The 18,266-nt window shown below is 47.5% G+C and overlaps 1 protein-coding gene and 2 long non-coding RNA genes across 5 annotated transcripts in view; 1 reads left to right on the top strand and 2 right to left on the bottom strand.

The window, feature by feature from the left end:
• Nucleotides 1–700: 700 nt before the first annotated feature.
• On the bottom strand, nucleotides 701–16,923 carry LOC121018183 (uncharacterized). 2 transcript variants are annotated; one of them, XR_005785064.1, is made up of 4 exons: nucleotides 16,386–16,923; nucleotides 3,534–3,642; nucleotides 2,728–2,811; nucleotides 701–1,989 (listed from the first exon to the last, which is right to left on the bottom strand). It is a non-coding gene; the product is annotated as an uncharacterized LOC121018183 (long non-coding RNA). The 2 variants fall into 2 exon arrangements; XR_005785065.1 differs by lacking the exons at nucleotides 701–1,989; nucleotides 2,728–2,811; nucleotides 3,534–3,642 and adding an exon at nucleotides 14,236–14,456.
• LOC121018184 (uncharacterized) lies at nucleotides 3,781–6,972 on the bottom strand. The gene is made up of 2 exons (XR_005785066.1): nucleotides 6,540–6,972; nucleotides 3,781–4,020 (listed from the first exon to the last, which is right to left on the bottom strand). It is a non-coding gene; the product is annotated as an uncharacterized LOC121018184 (long non-coding RNA).
• The window catches only part of SPON1 (spondin 1), a 260,311-nt gene continuing 257,112 nt past the window's right edge, over nucleotides 15,068–18,266 (top strand). For both annotated transcript variants that reach the window (XR_005785063.1, XM_040456799.1), the window contains exon 1: nucleotides 15,068–15,305. Coding sequence is in view for 1 of the 2 variants with exons in the window: in XM_040456799.1 (XP_040312733.1) it covers nucleotides 15,068–15,305 (238 nt within the window). In the remaining variant the exon portion in view is untranslated. The remainder of the gene's footprint in view (nucleotides 15,306–18,266) is intronic.

Below are 18,266 nucleotides of genomic sequence, written 5' to 3'. Positions count from 1 at the left end.
AGGAGATTTCCTTGTTTCTTCTGTCTGATTCCTATCTCATTCTCCACACTGACCATTCCAAACCTTATACACTTTCCTCAACCCCCTGACTGCCAATGTTCTTCTCTAATGTGGTCCTTATTTTTGAGCTACTAACTTGCTATACTTTCCCATAGCACCTTGTACATGCCAATTTCATTGCATTCATCCTGTCATATTCAATTGTCCATTGATTTATATGTGTAGGTTCTGAGTGGAACGGGGTACCCGGTCGGACCTGCAGAGTGAGTTGAAATGCTGAATGATGCAGAAAAGCCACGCAGGAGACCATGTCTGGTATAGAGTAGGCTGAAGTCCTGACAGCTTTCTATTTTCATTTTCCAGTTCCCATAAGTTCTTCCTATAGCTCTATAAAAAGGAATCCTCTTTTTTTTTTTTTAAACCAGCCCCAAGGGTATCTCTGTTTCAGGAATCAACAACCTATGACCTATGGATCAAACCCAGTCTTCTGTCTGAAGCTACAAATGGTTTTTGCATTTCGAAATGGCTGAAAAAAGTCAAAAGAAGAATAGTATTTCATAAACAACAACAATTATATAAAATTCACATTTCAGTGTCCATTAATAAAGTTTTATTGGAACACAGCCACACTCATTTGCTAACCTATTGTTGGTCGCTGCTTTCACACTACAATAACAGAGTTGAGTAGTTGCTACAGGGATCATATGACTTGTGAAGCCTGAAATATTTATTATCTAAAAAAGTTTGCCAATCCTCCTCTGTTTCACACGACAAAAATAGCCCTGCTTAATGCAAGTACTTTCTGAAATTAGAGACAATGCAGATTTTTAAAGTAGACAACACTTACTAGATCATTTAGCGTATTTCTGATTAGGTTTGATAGAATCACCCTCTGTTCCTAAACAAACAAACAAACAAAAACTAGTTAGAAGGCAAAAGCAGAGAAGGAACTTGGATTTAACCCAGCAGAGAGAGGGCTGGCCCCCAAAATAATAAATTCATGCACTTCTTTCTTTTGTAACTTGTTTTCCAAGTATGTTCTGGAAAGTAGGCTCCCAGTATTTTTGAATAGTGAATCTCACTACACACATATCGTCGTGTAGTGCAGTCGGCCCACACTGTCCGAGCAGCAGAAGCGAAACCCCAAACCATGGCTGCACTCTCTGAGCAACTGAGAATTCCTTGTCGTATTTCCATGGTTGATTGAATTCATTAGTTTTTTCATATCTTAGACACATTCATTCAATCTGCAAACATATATTGGGAGTTGAGTAATGCAGGTTGGAGACTAACCTGAGCCGAGACATGCAAGAAATGTCAAGATCAACAAAGCAGACTTTCTTCTCCTGTCTGAAAGAATAATACGTGCAGGGCCCAGCATTTGTGGCGGGAGGAGGGGCTGTAAAAGTAGAGGACGATAGAAATCAGAGTGGCTCTTCTCCTTGGCTTTCATCTTTGTCAGTGACAGTGCTTGTTGGACTGAAGAGGGTGAAACCTGTGCTGGCATGGGAGACCCGAAGTCCAAGAAAAGTGACTGGAATGATAGCGGCTCCACATGAGGTGAAATCTCGCGGACTAAACAAATTACCCAGGTCATCATGAAGATGAGTTGCCAACAAGATCACTGGCATGTAGACCTTGGAATTGTGGGGAAGTCAGTGGTGCTAGAAATCAGAAAATTGTCAAATATCTTCTTTATTCTATATCACAGAAGAAGATGGAGTCTTCAAATGACAGAGCAGTGATGGTCAGGATTCTAGGACAGATGTATCACTTCGGAATCATGGGTGTCTGTTAATAGTTGAAATCCCCAAAAAGTAGCTTAACCAATTTAGAGAGTTACTTTTCTCATTCTATGAACAGCCCTAAGGCAGGCATTGGTTTAGCTGCTCAAGGATGTCAGAACTCAGTTCTCAGAGATTCTCTTGACCTTCGCTTCATTGTTACCCCATGTTACCAAAAAGGCTTCTCCATCACCAGCACAAGTTTCTGTGTGCCAGGCAGAGAAAAGAGGGAAAGACGAGAACAAGTTGCCTCTACCCCTCCTTCCCCACCCTGCTCTTTAAGGAGCTTCCCCCAGAGCTCTACCCAGCAACTTCCACCTATATCCCATTGGTCAGAATGTGCCAGATGGTCAATGATTTCTGAAACAAGTGGAGAATATAGTTGTTTTTAGCTGGGCACATTGCCCCCCTTCCCCAGCAAGACCAGGGACTTGTTAGTAGAAAAGGCAATAATTCGTGCTGGTTACACGCCTAGCAATCTTTCCAACAACAGATTTTCTGAGAAACAGGTTTAAGTATGTAGAAAGAAAGAAAGAAAGAAAGAAAGAAGAAAGGAAAGGAAGGAAGGAAGGAAGGAAAGAAGGAAGAATTGATCGCTAGGAACTGCCATCAATTTGCAAAGGATAGTAACAAGCAAATTAACCTACTTTTCTTCAATTAAAATGTTACAAGGCTGGTAGAAGAAGGAAATATGATACATGCAGTAAGTGCATTTATCATCAGCAAGGCATTTAACAAAGTCACTTGTAATGTCCTTACAGATAAGATGGAGAAATACAAATGATGTGACAATAGAGAAAGGTAGATTTATAACTGATTAAAAGACTCAAAAGACTGGTGATGAATAGTTAATGTCGGTTCTATAAGCAATAACTATTAGTGCCACATTGTATTATTTTAATTAATATCAGACTTAAGAACAATAACAATATATATAACTGACAGAAGATTCAGGACTCGCCCCAGTCACATTCTATGTCCATTTCTGGGATGCATATCTTGCAGAACTTATAGACTTGAAGTAAATCTGGAAGGACGGATTCAGAATCCAAAATTAACTAGATGGGCAGAAATGGTGGACCAAATAATATTAGCTATCATTCACTTGAACACCTCCTACATGCCAGATACTATGCTAAATGCTTGTCATGTGTAATCTCTTGTCCTCTAAATCCTGCATGTAGGTCTTTTTCTCATCCTCATTTTACAGATGAATACAACCAGACTCCAAGAGTTTGAGTCATTTGCTTAATATCACATAGCTGGACATAAATGAACTAGATTTCTACCCAGGTCTATCCACCTTCAAAACCTTTTCTATTTCCCCTGTGCCATTCTGCTTTTCTATGCTAGTAAATGTAAGCAGTCCTGTTTTTCAGGACCAAACAGAGGATAGGGAACGAATAGGTAGGGGGAGGCAGCAAGTAAGTAAAGGATTTGGAGATTTGGATTGGCTGAAACGTCAACATGGATGTCTTCAACATGTTTGAAATGCATCAAACAAATAAGAAGGACAAAAGGAACGATGGATGGATAGATGGATTTGTGATAAAGCAAGTGTGGTCAAATATTTGTTATGGAATCTAGATAGTGGATACATGTTAACTATACAACTTTTCAACTTTTATGCATGTTTGAAAAATTTAACAATAAAGTGAAACAGTAAGTCAATGGCACTTGATAGCGTGATGTGACCATGTTTAGATGGGGGAGATCTAGCCTCTCTCCTTTGGGGTAACACAGCCATACCTTAAATTCTGCATTCAGTTCTTGGTGCCAGCCTTTTTCAGGGATGGTGACAAGGTGCCACATGCCTTTGAGAGAAGGTGATGATGAGGATCCAGAAACCATGTCTAAACTGGAAAGGAGAAGAAAATAGTGCAACATGGTAATTCTCAACAAACACTTATGGAGTTACGTATTAGTTATCTGTTGCTGTGTAACAAATTACACCAAAACTTAGTTGCTTAGAATAATATTTATTTTATTGTTCTGTAGGTCAGAAATTCAGAAGTGGCTTATCTGGGTGGCTCTAGTTTGAAGTCCCTCATGAGGTTGCAGATAGAATGTCCATAGAGACTGCAGTTGCCCGAAGGTTTGACTGAGGTTGGAGAATCCGTTTCTAAGACGGCTTATTCACAGGGTGGGGGTCTCAGTTCCTGTTACGTGTGTCTCTCCATAGGGTTGCATGAATGTCCTCACAGCAAGGCAGATAACATCCCCCAGAGTGAGCTATCTAAGAAAGCAAGGAAGAAGTCAGAGTGCCTTTCATGACTGTTTCTGAAGCCACACTCCATAACTTCTGTATTATTCTAGTCATTAGAAGTGACTCATTAAATCTAGCTCACACTCGAGGGAAGGAGGATTAAGCTCTACCTTTTGAAGGAAGGATTCTCAAAGAATCGGGGACATATATTTTTAAAACCACAATCTGTTTCTTGGCACAGTGTTAGGCATATTCTGTAAGGATTCTAGCAAGGTAGTTTTTATTTCAACAGAAAGAATTCTTTGCCTAATAATTAGAGTCATCTAAAAGAAAGTCACCCCAATCAGAATTGCTCTCATTACTAGTTAGTATATATGATTCTTTGTTTTGCAAATATCTGCTTTGTCTGTCTTTACAGCTTCTTGAAGGCAGAAATTATATTTTATGTTTATATTATCCTCCTCCCTTCACTTGGGAAATCCAAAAAGAATCTGAACAGTTAACCGGAGATGTAATATTTGTTCTTTTACTCAACAAATATCTGTAGAGCATTTACATCATGCCATGCACTACGTGACAGTGAACAAGACAGTGAACAAGACAGGTGCACCTGCACTTACGAGGTTTGCGCTATCCTAAGAGAGGATACAAGCAGATCAAATAATTATAGGTTGTGATGGGTGTTATGAAGGCAATAAATAAACAGGCTACTATAAATGCAGTGGAGTTCCAGGAAGCTACTTTGGTTTTACAGAGTTCATAAAAAAAGATAAAGATTTGAGTCAGATAATCTTCTGGATTCCTCCAATATAATGATGGAGACTCCTTCCTTCCTTCCTTCCTTCGGCATTTACTGAGTATCTACTCTGTGCAAACCACTAGGGATGCCAGGTAAACAGTTCCACCGTTTAAGGACCCCGTTTAAGGGGTCTTGTGAGAGATAACAAGGTGTATAACCTAGATGGTGCTCCCAGGTGGTAAATGCTGCAACGGTTATGCACAAGGAGCCTGGTGCACAGGAGAGTGACAACACTGCCCAGGGCATCACTGAAGGCTTCACGGAGGTGCCATTGGAGCCGTGTTTTCAAGGATAAGGAAGGGGACTGACAATCTGCATAAGAATCTTTCTAAAAGGTCAGCATCTGAGATGCCAGGACTTGTTAAGGAGTACGAAGGAACAGAGACAAAAGTGAAATGTAAGTTTAATGAGTTAATGGAGCCTGATGAATGAACGCTCTCTGAGTTCTGGCTCCTGTATCACAGCATTAAAATGCACTGGGCCGAGAACAAAAGCTCATTTCACATTTAAATCTTCTCAAGAGGAACTCCAATACCGCAGGTTCATCACAGCTCTGTTGCCATCAGGACAGCGTCCCAGTGATTTCCTGCCACTGGCCTTTTGTTCCAGACCGAGTGGCCCCTCACTGTCCCGCCACTTGTCCAAGCCCCCGCAGTCAGTGTTACTCAGGGTGCCTTTCTCCCACATCTCTCCAAATCCGACCCCTCCATCAGGCCCTACTGCTTCCCTGAAACCTTTGGACCACGGCAGCCTGTGGGGATTTCTCCCTCTGGGGACTCTGCACGAAACACAGAGACCGTTTGTCTTGGTCTTTAACTGGCACTGAAATGTCTCTTATAGATCTGCATGGGCTTTCAAATATTCTGTGACCTTGGGCAAGCCAGTCACCTAACCTCCCTATGCCTCGCGTTGTTCATCTGCAAAATGGAGCAATGAAACTACCCAGGTTGTTGTGAGGATTAGATGAGTCTACTTCTGGGAAGCGCTTAGACCACCGCTGCCGCACTCAGAGAAGCAGGCTAGGGCTGTCCGCTCTGGTTATTGCAAGCCCTTTGTAGACAGGAGGCACGCCCTCCCATCCTTTGGAGACACAATAAAGCCCCCAGTATTGTTAATTTCGTCACTGTTTAAGGAATGCACAAATAAAATGTGTTTGATTCTTTCTCTTAACACCCAGACCAATAAATTTGCTTCCAGTTTTCCAAAAGAAATGAGTTTGGGGCTGAAGTGTGTTCTTAGAGACTTTTCTTTTTTCCAGGTCCTAGCTCTTTGGGGGTGTGTTTGAAGTAACAGTTGGATGCCGCTTATTTAAGTCACAATCCAATCCATAAATCTGACGCTTCAGCAATTATATTTTCCAGATTGAGAGAGGTGCAAAACTTGGGCCACAGTTAATTAGAAGGCAAAGAATGGCTTTTTTTATCTGTAGCACATGGACACTTCATTATGGTAATAGGAAGAGAGAAGCGTCTTTTCCTCTGTCCTTTCTTTGTTTCTCCTATGTATTCTTTTGTACTAAATACACTTTCTGGCCATTTTTTTTTTTTAAGTTTATTTATTTTTGAGAGAGAGAAAGAGAGATCACAAGTGGGGAAGGGGCGGAGAGGGAGGAAGGGAGGGAGAGAGAGAATCCTAAGCAGGCTCCACGCCATCAGCATGGAACCTGAGGTGGGGCTTGAAATCACAAACCATGAGATCATGACCTGAGCTGAAATCAAGAGTCAGACACTTAACCGACTGAGCCACTCACGTGCCCCTCTGGCCATTTCTGTGTTCTCCTTTGACCTCCTCTTCTTTTTACTCTGTCTCTTTCCCTCCATTTCTTCATGGCCTCAAGCTGAAAAGGATGTGGGTCCATTTTCTTCTTTTTTTCCCTCTCTCAGTGCCTCCTTCCAGTTCTAGTTGGGTGTGAGCAGAGGAGCCATCAACCAACAAGCCCTGGCAGCCCCCCAAGACCACAGATACGTTCCAGGTTACACAGTCTAACGTCCTACTTCTTTGGCTCACTCTAGGATGCCACCATGACAACCACATATGTCACCTGGTGAGCCAGGTAGGGGACACAGAAGATTATTCTTTTTTCCATTAGCATTCTAGCAATGGCACATTGATCAAACTGGTCTTTTGGTTTGGAAATCAGAGCACAAAGCAGAGAGGAAGCAACAGAGGAGAGCTAAGTTTTGAGGGTGTCTTAAAGGGAGGGTTGGGGCACAGGATCTTACCATCCTCTGGGTCTCTGTCCCCCAGCTCCCATCTGGCTTCTGAGCTGGCTACCTCTTGCCTTGGGCAGTCCACTGTCAAGACAGACTGTTGAAAGACCCCTTAAGTGGGACATAACCACAATTGAATAGATATATATTCTCATATCATCCCCCTATTCCCACATACGGTGGCTTCTTTTCTTGAATTCATTCTCTCAGTTACCACCATGACATCTCCCACCCCGTGGCTCAGGTGAGAACCCTCAGAGTCATCTGACTCCTTTCTCCCCTCCTACACATCACTATGCACTCTGTCCTCTTTACCCTAAACAGCCCTCCCTTGTCATCCTTTCTCCAGCCTCAGCCCCTGGTCCTCCTATGGACTGTTGTTAAAGCCTCTTAGCATATGCCCTTGCCCAGACTCTCACTGACAATCTATCTGCATACAGTGCCACTGAAAAGATCACTTTATTATCCCAAGGACACATCCTGCTTTTTCACACATCTCTTCCTTTGCATTGGCTCTTCCCTCTGCCTAGAACATTTTCCTGGGCCCTCACCCCAATAAGAATTAGTCACTCCCTTCTCTGTGCTTTCATTAATAGTTAGTGTGTGCGATTCCTTGTTTTACAAATACCTGCTTTGCCTGTTTCCACAGCTTCTTGAAATCAGGAATTATCTTTTATGTTTGTACTACCTGCCTCCTAGTTAATCAATAAATGTTTGTTGAATGAAAGGATTAAATTTCACAAAACTTCACCAAATATCTACTTCATGCAGACACGTTATTCTAAACACAGTGGAAAACCCGAAGACTCTATTATCAGAGAGCAAACAGTCTACTCTAAAATAGGCCCATGGAGGTGACCTTCCGAGTGCCTTGAGAGTTCCCGATTTTGTATCGCTGCATATTCTACTCCCTATCACCAGGTGGCAGTAGTGTGCCATGGTCATGTGGTCTAAGCTATGAAGTTCCAAAACTTCAAAAAGGTGGCTTTGCTTGGTCCTGGTTGCTGGATTAATAGCAAGAAAGCCACCCGGGAATGTGGGCGGAGTCTGGGTTCCATGCATGGCTGGACTTGCAAGGGCTTGTTCTTGAGCGCTGTCCACAGCTGCACCTTGCATGCCATCCTGCATTCAGACATGAGGCTCTCTCTCATCCATAAATCCAAAGCAGGAAGGCTGAGAGGTCTCTTGTTGGGACCAGGTCTACACCTTAGGCCTACACCTTAGACCTACTTCCACTGTGCAGTTCTCTTTAGCTCCTTTTACTGGTGAGTTCCCAACCAGCTGTACAATGACAGGGCTCTTACTGATGGCTTTTGTCTATTTTAATTCAGACAACGGCTATGGCAAGTAGGAGGTCTTAGGTGACCTCTGATGGACCAGTCAGTAAAGAGATATGAGCTGATCCCAAACTGCATTGCATGTAAAAATGAGTACAAACTGAGGGAGCAGTGATACAGCAAGGGAGGGCAACTCTTTCAACAAATACGGCTCGGAAGCACAGAGTTAAGAAAACAGCTGGAGAGGGAGAGAAGATCAGTGAAATGTCCATTGTCAGGGCACCTCTCGCCCACCCCCGTTCCCGGGCCCAGCCCAGGATGGGGGAGATTCACCGTCGCCTACAGGCTGAGGATGTGAACAGGAAGGGAGACTGAAGCACGAAAGGCAGGGCGGTTCATGGCCAGATTAGTGCTCAGCAGAAGGCAGGAGGGAATGAGCACAAGAACTCAGGTGGGGAATTAGCCTCTGAAGAATCAAAGAGCGAAACGCTTCCTTCTTGGAGGCAAGAAGTGAATTAGGGTTTTGCCGATTTCGTTTGACAGTAGAGGAGACAGAGATCTGAGGAAGTTATGTCTTCTCTCTGGGGGGTGAAATAAGAGACCAGGTTGCCATTTCACCCCTGCAAAGAGTGAGAGTAACCAGGGTGATTCAGCAGGCTTGTAAAGGTGGTAAGGACTAGAAGAAAGAGATAAGGGGCTGTGAAGAATGGAAGAGGAAACTGATTAGGAATCCATTCAAAAACCGTGGTTAAGAACAGAATTCATGAGTCTGTGGTAAGGCAATTGGTGGGGCAGCAGAACTCAGAAGTCTGAGATAGCTCCACAATTCTGCTTAGTTGATCTGGGCTTGGGGGTTAGTTGGAGAGGAGGCAGAGAAGTAAAAGAGATGACCCAATGAAGAGTATTGGTGAGGATGTGGTTAAAATGGTTAAGCATGGTGTCCAGACTGGGTGGGAAAGGAATTGACAACAAGATGGGCTGGGAAAATCAGAAGTGAGTAAGCAATAGTATCCCTTAATGACACAGAGGGGTCATGGGGGTGAGGACATGGGAAAGCTAAAAGTGGGATGATGGAGAGCTTCTGGGAATCCAGATCTCCAAAGGGAGGTTTTTGTCGGGGATGGCTGCTGACACGGAGAGAGCCAAGCTCATCAGAGCAGAAGAGGTTAGACAGATGACTAAATATCAGCCAGACATTCAGACTCTCTAGTCTCCCAAGACTACATGCGTTAGGCTGGGCAGGAAGCCCATACACCAGTGGCAGAGTTTTCTGTGTCTGTAGGGGAATGACCTGGAGGCTCTAGATGATGGGGGTAGGACGACGGAGGATGAAGAAGTATAAATGGGATGCTGTGAGCTTTAGAGTAAGAGGGACTTTTGAAGGATATCTTAGAATGTTGATCTGGACATGGCAGTGAGAAATAAGTAGGGAAATGCTCCTGAGTGGGGCGAGGGGGGAAGGGGGGGAGGGGGTGTGGACAGGGAAGGGCAGAACTAAATGGGGACCAAAGCAATGGAGAGACCAAGTGAACAAGAAAGCTCATACCTTGGGTGGAGTTGTGGGAGGGACCTAGTCAGCTTCAGAATTCCAAAGATAGGGTACTTACATAGGCTATGGCCAATGCCTGGAACACAGCAAGTGCTGGATAAATATCTCTTTAATTAATTGCTTTTTTTTTTTTTTTTTTCCTCACAGTAAGCTCTACATGCAATGTGGGGCTTGAACTTAAGACCCTGAGATCAAGAGTCACATGCCTGGGATGCCTGGGTGGCTCAGTTGGTTAAGCGTCAGACTTTTGATGTCAGCTCAGGTCATGATCTCCCAACTGTCAGCGCTGAGCTTGGAGCCTGCTTGGAACTCTCTCTCTCTTTCTCAAAATAAATAAATAAAACTTAGTCTCAAAACCTACTGGCTCACTGGTAGACAGCTTTTCCTCATGAAAGATTACAAATAGATTATTCAGAACGATTCAATTTCCATTATTGTGTATCTACTTTCTTCTTCTAGAAATCCCTTTCCATGAAAGCTTCTGAGTATAACTCTATGAGTTAGAGAAACAAAGACATGTCTGGATTCTTGTTCTAAATTAATAGAATAAGAGTAACGATAATAATTTTTGTTTGTGTAAATCACTTTGAGGTTTACAGATTATTACCTCAGTTACCCATGTATTTCTATAAACCCTGGGGTGAGGGCAAAATGGGTATTACTATTTTCAATTTTGTACATTGAAATCAGTTTAGATGGGTCCTATGACGCCAAGAGCACTCACCTTCACACAGCCCAAATGCGGGAAAGCTGGACTAGAACTCTTGTATTTCAAGTCTGCGTTACAAGCTCTTGAGACAGTGGTTTCCTAAACTTTGATTTGAATTTGTTCAGAGTGCAGATGTAATAGGTCTGGGGTGGGATTTTGGAGTCTGCTTTTGAGGCAAACATCTAATGCTTGTGTTTCAATGGCCATACTCAGAAAAACACTAATCTAGAAACTCTTTTCCCCTTCTCTCTTAAAGGGAAAAAAAAAAAAAAAAAAAAAAAAAGGCTGATCTCACCTCTTACCAATCAAAGGAATTTTTTTTTCCCTTGGATAAGTAGGGCCCCCAGCTCTTCTTTTCTGTGACTTACCCACACACACTGATAAAGTTAATTATCTGCCCTGGCTAAATGACTTTCCCTAGCAACACCTTAGCAACTAACATTAGCTCTGCCTTAGGCTACGAAACTGGAAAGAGATTTCTTGAAGTCCAGTGTATTTTACAACAGAACAAAACATCTGAACAGGAAATTAAATAGAAAGTAAACTGGATTCATTGCTAAGAGATGAGACACAGACACACGAAAGAGTTCGTGACAATCCACCAGAACACAATAGTCAAAATAAGAAACTTTCTCCTCTAAGTTCTACTGAAGTCCAGAGGAGAGAATGTGCAATCTCATTCCATCGAGGAGAGGAGAATTTAAATGGGTCACAGGAGGGGAAGGCATTCTACGTGATGGGAAAGCTATTGACAAAGTGTCGAGGCAGGACTGAAAGCGGGGGACACAGGGAACCCAGTTGGGCAGCACTGGGAGCTCAGTCTGGGATCTACAACCAGATCATGGAAGGCCTTGAAGGTCACTTGAAGAACTTGGGCTGAGTCAGAGGGCACTGGGAGCCTGTTAAAGACTTTTATTCACAGAACATGGTGCACATCGAGAATATGGCAGTGAGCCCCAGAGACAGTCCCTGCCCTGACAGAGCTTGGAATCTAGTGATGGGGTCAGACATGGAATAAATACAAAATGTAAAGTCAAACACAAAAATGAATATGGAATCATAAACCTTAAGACTATTAAGAGACAAATATATCGGGTTCCAGGAGAGCATATAAAGAGGGGCATATAAATAGGAAATCAGGAAGGACTTCTCTGAGGAAGCAGTTTTGCACTGAGATCTGAGAGATGCTTAGGAGTTGGCTGGGGAAGGTGGTGAGTGGGAGAGACTCCAGAGCACTGGATGCCAGGCAGAGAGAATGGCACAGGCACAAGCTCCCAGTACTGAAAAGCCCTGGGGGGCCGGAGCCCATGACCAAAGGGGTTGTAGATTCAGGAGGGCATTGGAGGTCATGCTGAAGATTCTGGTCTTTGTTCCGAGAGCCACAAAAAGCCACTGAAAAGGGATTTTAACCTTGGGATTGACATTCAAATCTGCATTTGCAAAAGGATCTTCCAGGCTTCAGTGCAGACAGCATATCGGAGGGGAATAGGAACGGACATGGGCAGCCCAATTACGAGGTCGAGAGATGGAGACAACTCGGACTGGTGTGGTGGCAGAGGAGACGGAGAGAAGTGGCCAGATTCAAGAGGTCGGTAGTTAGAAGATGAAACTCAGTGATGGATCAGACGTGTGGGGGAGAGAACAGGGGTCTGACGTGACGGCAGAGTTGGGTTGGGGAAATCTAACTTGGGTAGTGGCATTGGAGCTTGACGATGGGCTGCTGAGAGCCTGTCAGCCCAGATGATGAGGTCAACGCCATGAAGTGGGAGGAAGCCCATTTTGGTGTCAGTGAGGACTGTTTTGAATCTTGCTTCTTTTCCCTTTCTTAGCTGTGGCGCCTCGACAGGTGATTTTATAGGCTCCTAATTTGGGAAATGAGGCGGGAGGGGACGTGGGCCTCCTACCTGACATGGTTTTCTTGTCAATGTTTAATAAAAAATTAACTCTTACATCCCTTCCTGCTCCTTACCCTGTCCACTGCCATGTTGGATTTTAATATGTTGATATAGAAGAAAAGACACTAAAGAGCACATGTTTGGGTTACTGGACATACAGTAAGATCTGTAAAGACAGAAGCCACATTTTATTCATCTCTGTATATTCATTCCTGTCCTCTGAGATAAAATCTCACAAAACACTTTTTTTTTGTTTGTAGCATATATCACAATCATAATTTGAAAAGATTCTGTAACTGTGTATTTAATATTTGCTTTTCCCACTGGATGGTAAGATCCACAAAGACAGGTAATAAGTCTGTCTTGTGTGCCAGCACTGAACACATGGACGGCCTTCGACATGAATGAATGAATGAATGAATGAATGAAGTTTTGTTCCCTGTGATGCCCACTGCTCAGCACAGACTTGGCCTCATATCTACACTCAACAAAAGGATGCTGGGTGACTTAGACTATGCACCATGGAATCTAGCATGAGCTCTGAGCTAGTGATACGGGAGATAGTTCGCTCAGGACACAGACGTGAATCTGAGCAGCACCTCTGTAAAGGAGGGCTAACCAGCTGGATCAGGTGTTGTTGGGGGTCAGGGAAGGCCAGGGCTGAGAAAAGAGCATAATTGGCTTCAGCAAGGGGGCACTCTTGGGTGACTTCTGAGAGAAGGTGCCCAGTTAAAAATGGCAGTGGGAGTCCCAGGACGAGGACTGAAAAGTGAGTGGGCAGGTGCGGGAGGCATGGAGACCTCCAATGCAGATGGTTCCCCTGGGCTGTTTGTTAGTGATGTCAAAGAGAAAAACCTGACCTGGAAAGCAAAGGAGATTGCTTTTTAAGTGTAGGCTGTTAAGATGTGTTGACTTCCCGGGGAGAGGAGGAGAGGTAACCAAAACTTCTGAAAGCACCTGTGGAGGGATGCTTGCACACAGTGAGGGGAGGCAGTGGGCTTAAGGCATCTCCCAGGTGGGTCTGGTCTTCCTTCTGTGGTACCCAGGACCAGCCCAGACCTACCCCTTGAGGAGGTGGGTGTGTATATGGAGTTGGGGGCGGGGGGAGACTGAAGGCTAGGCCAGGTGTTTTAAATTTTTTTTAACGTTTATTCATTTTTGAGAGAGGGAGTCAGAGTGCGAGCGGGGGAGGGGCAGAGAGAGAGGGAGACACAGAATCTGAAGAAGGCTCCAGGCTCTGAGCTGTCTAGCCCAACATGGGGCTTGAATCCATGAACTGTGAGATCATGACCTGAGCTGAAGTCCTACGTTCAACCGACTCAGCCATCTACGCGCCCCTACCAGGTGCTTCATATGGGACATTTCTTTGGACTCTAGCACCCCCTACAGGAAGGGTGTATTAGCCTGTAGGCACACACACACCCTCCAGAGCGATAAACTTAAGGTTGGAGAGACAAAATAACTCGCCAACATCTCACATCGGGTGAATGACACAACTAAGGTTTGATTCCAGTTTGTCTCCAGGGAAACACTGGGAGAGATTCCTGCACCTGGGCCTTTTCCTGGTGCCTCAGGCTCAGTTCCTCTCTAAAAATCAGTCACCGGGGACAAAAATCTAAGCCAAGAAAGCACAGGCTTTTCTTTGAACCATTTGAAACTCCTTTCTAGGCCTAGATGAGGACTTTCCTGGGCCTTAGGCATTTCTGTCCTTGGGGTCTCCTTCCTTCATAAAACAACAGTAAACGTTATATTTTATGACTGTGTAGGTGTAAATAGAAATACATTGATATTATATATAACATTTTATTAGCCCTAAATGTTTTTTTCCTTCTGATTTTAAAGAAAATATTTTCAGGAGTCTCCAAAAATATTACAGGCCGTAGGCGCTGTGCCTACTGGGCGCAGTTGGATGAGTCATGCTGCTCCTTTCTCATCCTCCAGTCCGACCTGTTCCAAAAGAGCAGTAGAGTCAGTCGTGGCATCCAACCCCGCCTTAATTGGTCGGCTGCAGGCCTCAGTTTGCTCATCTGTAAAATGAGTGAAATTACTGTCACGTTTGTCGTGTGCAGGGAGAGCGTAGCAGATGAGCAGATACCCTGAGCCAGCCACCCAGCATATTGGTAGGCACAAAGTAGGTGCGCAACAAAAGTTAGTTTGCCGTCTTTCTCTCCTGGGAGCCCTCTACTCCGCAGGGTGCAAAGGTGTAGCTGGGGTTGGGGCAGCAGCCTTCCTGGTGGCGGGACAGATCCCGCAGTGTCCCTGTGCCTTATGATATCCTCGCCAGACCCTGGGAATCTAGCGTCGCAAAATCAACACCGTCGCGCCGCTAATCGCCAGCTCGGAAACAAAACAGCGCTGCGCTCGGGGATCTGGGCAAAATCAGCCCGCCCTCCTCCCCCTCTGCCGCCGCCCTCCCTTCCTCGCGCGGCTCTGCTCGCTCAGCTCAGCTCAGCTCAGCGCGGCGCAGCTCGGCAGCCGCCAAGCCGAGACCCGCACGGTCTCCCGGTCGCCAGCGCCGGCTCCGAGCTCCCGCTCCCCGCCCGGGCTCCGCCTGGTCTCGCTTCCACGGGGACCCCTTCGGGCAGGAGTCGCGTGGCGAGGGCCGGCGGCAGCGGCACAAAGTTGGACGCCCGCGAGGATGAGGCTGTCCCCGGCGCCCCTGAGGCTGAGCCGGAGTCCAGCGCTGCTGGCCCTGGCACTGCCCCTGGCCGCGGCGCTGGCCTTCTCCGACGAGACCCTGGACAAAGTGCCCAAGTCGGAGGGCTACTGCAGCCGCATCTTGCGCGCCCAGGGAACGCGGCGCGAGGGCTACACCGAGTTCAGCCTCCGCGTGGAGGGCGACCCCGACTTCTACAAGCCGGGAATCAGCTACCGTGGTAAGTGGCCCGGCGTGGAACTAGGGGCGCGGGACCCGGCCCCCGGAAGGGCGCCGACCGCGCGGTGCCGGAGGAGGGCGCACGGTCCCGGGGCGCACGGTGCCGGCACAGCCCGGCGAGGGCCCTGTGTCCTGGCTGCCCTCAGCCCCTCTCGCCGCGAGCTCCGCGCCGCTCCCGGGCCAGCGTCCAGGGCCGTCGCGGGGGTCGTAGCCAGGCTGGGCAGCCCCATCTCCGACGCGCGGTTCTCGGGCGTGGGCTGCAGCTGAGCGACGCGCCACGCCAGCCTGGCTGGGAGGGAACCTGGCTTCTCCCCCGGCCCGCTCCGGGAGAGCAGTGAAAACCCGCCTTCCTCCAGAGCCGCCGCTGGAGCGGAGGGAAGCCTGGTGTCTCCCAGTCGGATCCCAGGCAAGGTGGGGAACTGGCTTTCCCCTCTCCCATCCCTGAAGGGGAGGATACCAGTTTCTCCCAGACGGGCCCCAGGCGGGGTGGTCACTGCCGCTTCCTTGGACAAATGCCTTCAGGAAAAGGGACTTCTCCCTTGACTGGTCGTGGGGCACGGGGAGGAGGGGAGGAAGAGTCTGAAGCTTTGTAAGGGTCCCCGGAAAGAACTCCAAATTATTCTCCGATGGTCCCAGGCGGGGGAGAAGAGTGTGGATTTTTAGGACAGGCTCCCAATGGAACGGGCCTCCGAGGAGCTGTGGGTGGGTTCGGAGAGGGAAGCGAAACCCGGTGAAGTCGGAAAGGGAAGCTCACATTCCCGAGGCCTGCTCCCTGGAGGCCGGGGACCCTTGCTCCAGCCACCCCGAGGCTCCACGCCGCGGGGATGTCGCGCATACGCTCCTCCGCGGAGCGCTGGCTTTAGGGAGTGCGGGGAGGGAATGTCCCGGCAGGTGAGCGCCTCCTGGGCAGGAGCGCCGCTCGACCCGCGCAGACCTGAAGACCCCTGACTCCATCCCCACGGCCCACCGCCTCTCTCCGCGGCGGATCGTCTCCCCAGACATCTTTTCCCGGCGCAGAAGCTGCCGTTCTCCAGTTGGGAGACAGGACCTAGGGCAGGGAAGGAAGCCCGCCGGGTCTCACCTGGGGTCCCACGGGCGGGGAGTGGCGGGGTGCGTGTTCCCCCGCGCCTCCGTAAGTCAGCTCTGGTGCCTAGCAGGGAAGAGAGGGTCTTGGGGGGGCAGCTGGTGGGCCCGCAGCCGCCGCCCTTGCATCCCCGCCTTCCGGGTTCCCAGAGGCTGCGGGAGGAAGCGGTTGGAGAACACTGGAGAAAGTTTGGGCCACTGTCAGCGGGCGCCAGGGCCACGCAGGCCACCGTAAGCAGGGGCTACCCATCTCAGAACCCTTCTCGCGGGTTTCCCGGGATCGTGTCCCCGACTTTGTCCACCTGGCTTCCCGGCGCCCCCCGCACGTGGCGGCGCTCAGCGCGTGGCGAGGAGCCCCTCTGACCCCCGCGCACCGGCCCGCGGGACCCTCGGTACAGCGCGGGGAAGGAACCCCCGGCCCAGCCCGGGAGGGAGCGGGCCGAGTGGAGGGGCTGCGGGTGTGGCCACAGCTTTTCTGAGGGGCTGGGAACAGCCAGTCCTCTCCGTGGACCGGAGGAAGGCGGGCGGAACCCTCTTGGTCTCTTGAGGGAGGCCTCACCAAAACCGAGGATCCGGGTTCCCTGGGGAAACAGCCCATGCTCCACGTGGCAGGGAAGGAGGCGGCTTTAGAGTAAGATGGGCTTGGTTTTAGTAGCTTGTGTGACCTTGTGCAAGTCCTTTCATTTCTCTGAGCTTATTTCCCAGCGGTGTAAGTAGCTGTTTGTCCAACCTCTGTGGTGGTTGTAGCGAATACGTGAGTTGACAAAGAGGAGTGTGCCTGAGGTCCCCAATACGTGTTAGTTTGAGTTGGATATGAGGCCCTTATTGGTTTAATAACGGAGGGATGTGCCTGCCTAGTCATTTGTTTTTGGTGTGTGTGTGTGTGTGTGTGTGTGTGTGTGTGTGTGTGTGTGTTTAAAAGTGGTGTTCTCAGCACTCTAATTCAGTCTACTAGTGAATGGTGGCTGAGTCCTCGTGAATTAATGGAATGAGTGAATGAATGATTTCTCCATACTGGGAGCCTCACCTAAGATTGTTCTTACTGTGAGCCCAAGAAGATATTTTTAGATGATTTAGGCAAGTCTGGGGCCACACCAAGTGTCCTACCAGCCGTTTCTTCCCATACAAATCCTCCCTGATGGCCTGAGCACTGGCTGCAGGTACCCTAGCACTGGGGAGGAGGGGCCCCTGGTATTCACCAGAACACAGAGGCTCCTGCTTCCAGAGTGTCCATGGCCAGTAGGTGAGAACCGAGACTAGGGGAGAGAGAGAGAGCTCTAGACTTTTACCCTACAGGTGGTTCCAGCCTACACATTAGACTTTCAGACTGTGACACCCCCACCCAGGCTGTTGGCCGGCAATCCCCATTTCTCCCTTCTGGTGGCTAAGAGATCATGGAAGGAAGATATTATGGAAACCGTGCTCCCAGCCTTCTGAGTAAATACCCTGAGATTAGCAAACCTGGTTCCGCCACTCAAAGTTAGGAAGAGGGCGCTGGCCTAGTTTGTGACATTTTCTGTTGGCTTATACTCTCTTAGAATAATCATGTTAAAGGTAAATCTAATGCATTCTGTTCAGGGTATTGACTTAGGGCCGTGGAAGTTAACATTCCCCTGGTGTTCTGCTTGCTTCTTTTATTTTTTTCTTGAGGCCCCCTCACAAGCCTTGGAATCAATGGCTTGTTTTCCTGCCTGGAATCTTTATCCCCACAATTCCAGTTCATCCCTGAATAGCTTCTGCTCTCTATGTCCCCCACCCCAGTATCTCCTTTAGATGTTCTACACTGGATTATGATGGTCACTGTTAATACACACACACACACACACACACACACACACACACACACACACACACACACACGGGCTTTCTTCTCAACAGC

This window comes from Herpailurus yagouaroundi, unplaced genomic scaffold (genome assembly GCF_014898765.1).
Source record: "Herpailurus yagouaroundi ecotype Mexico unplaced genomic scaffold, PumYag 218, whole genome shotgun sequence".
NCBI lineage: Eukaryota > Metazoa > Chordata > Mammalia > Carnivora > Felidae > Herpailurus > Herpailurus yagouaroundi.
Note: the sequence above shows the minus strand (reverse complement) of the source record. Positions and strands in the feature narration are given on the sequence as shown.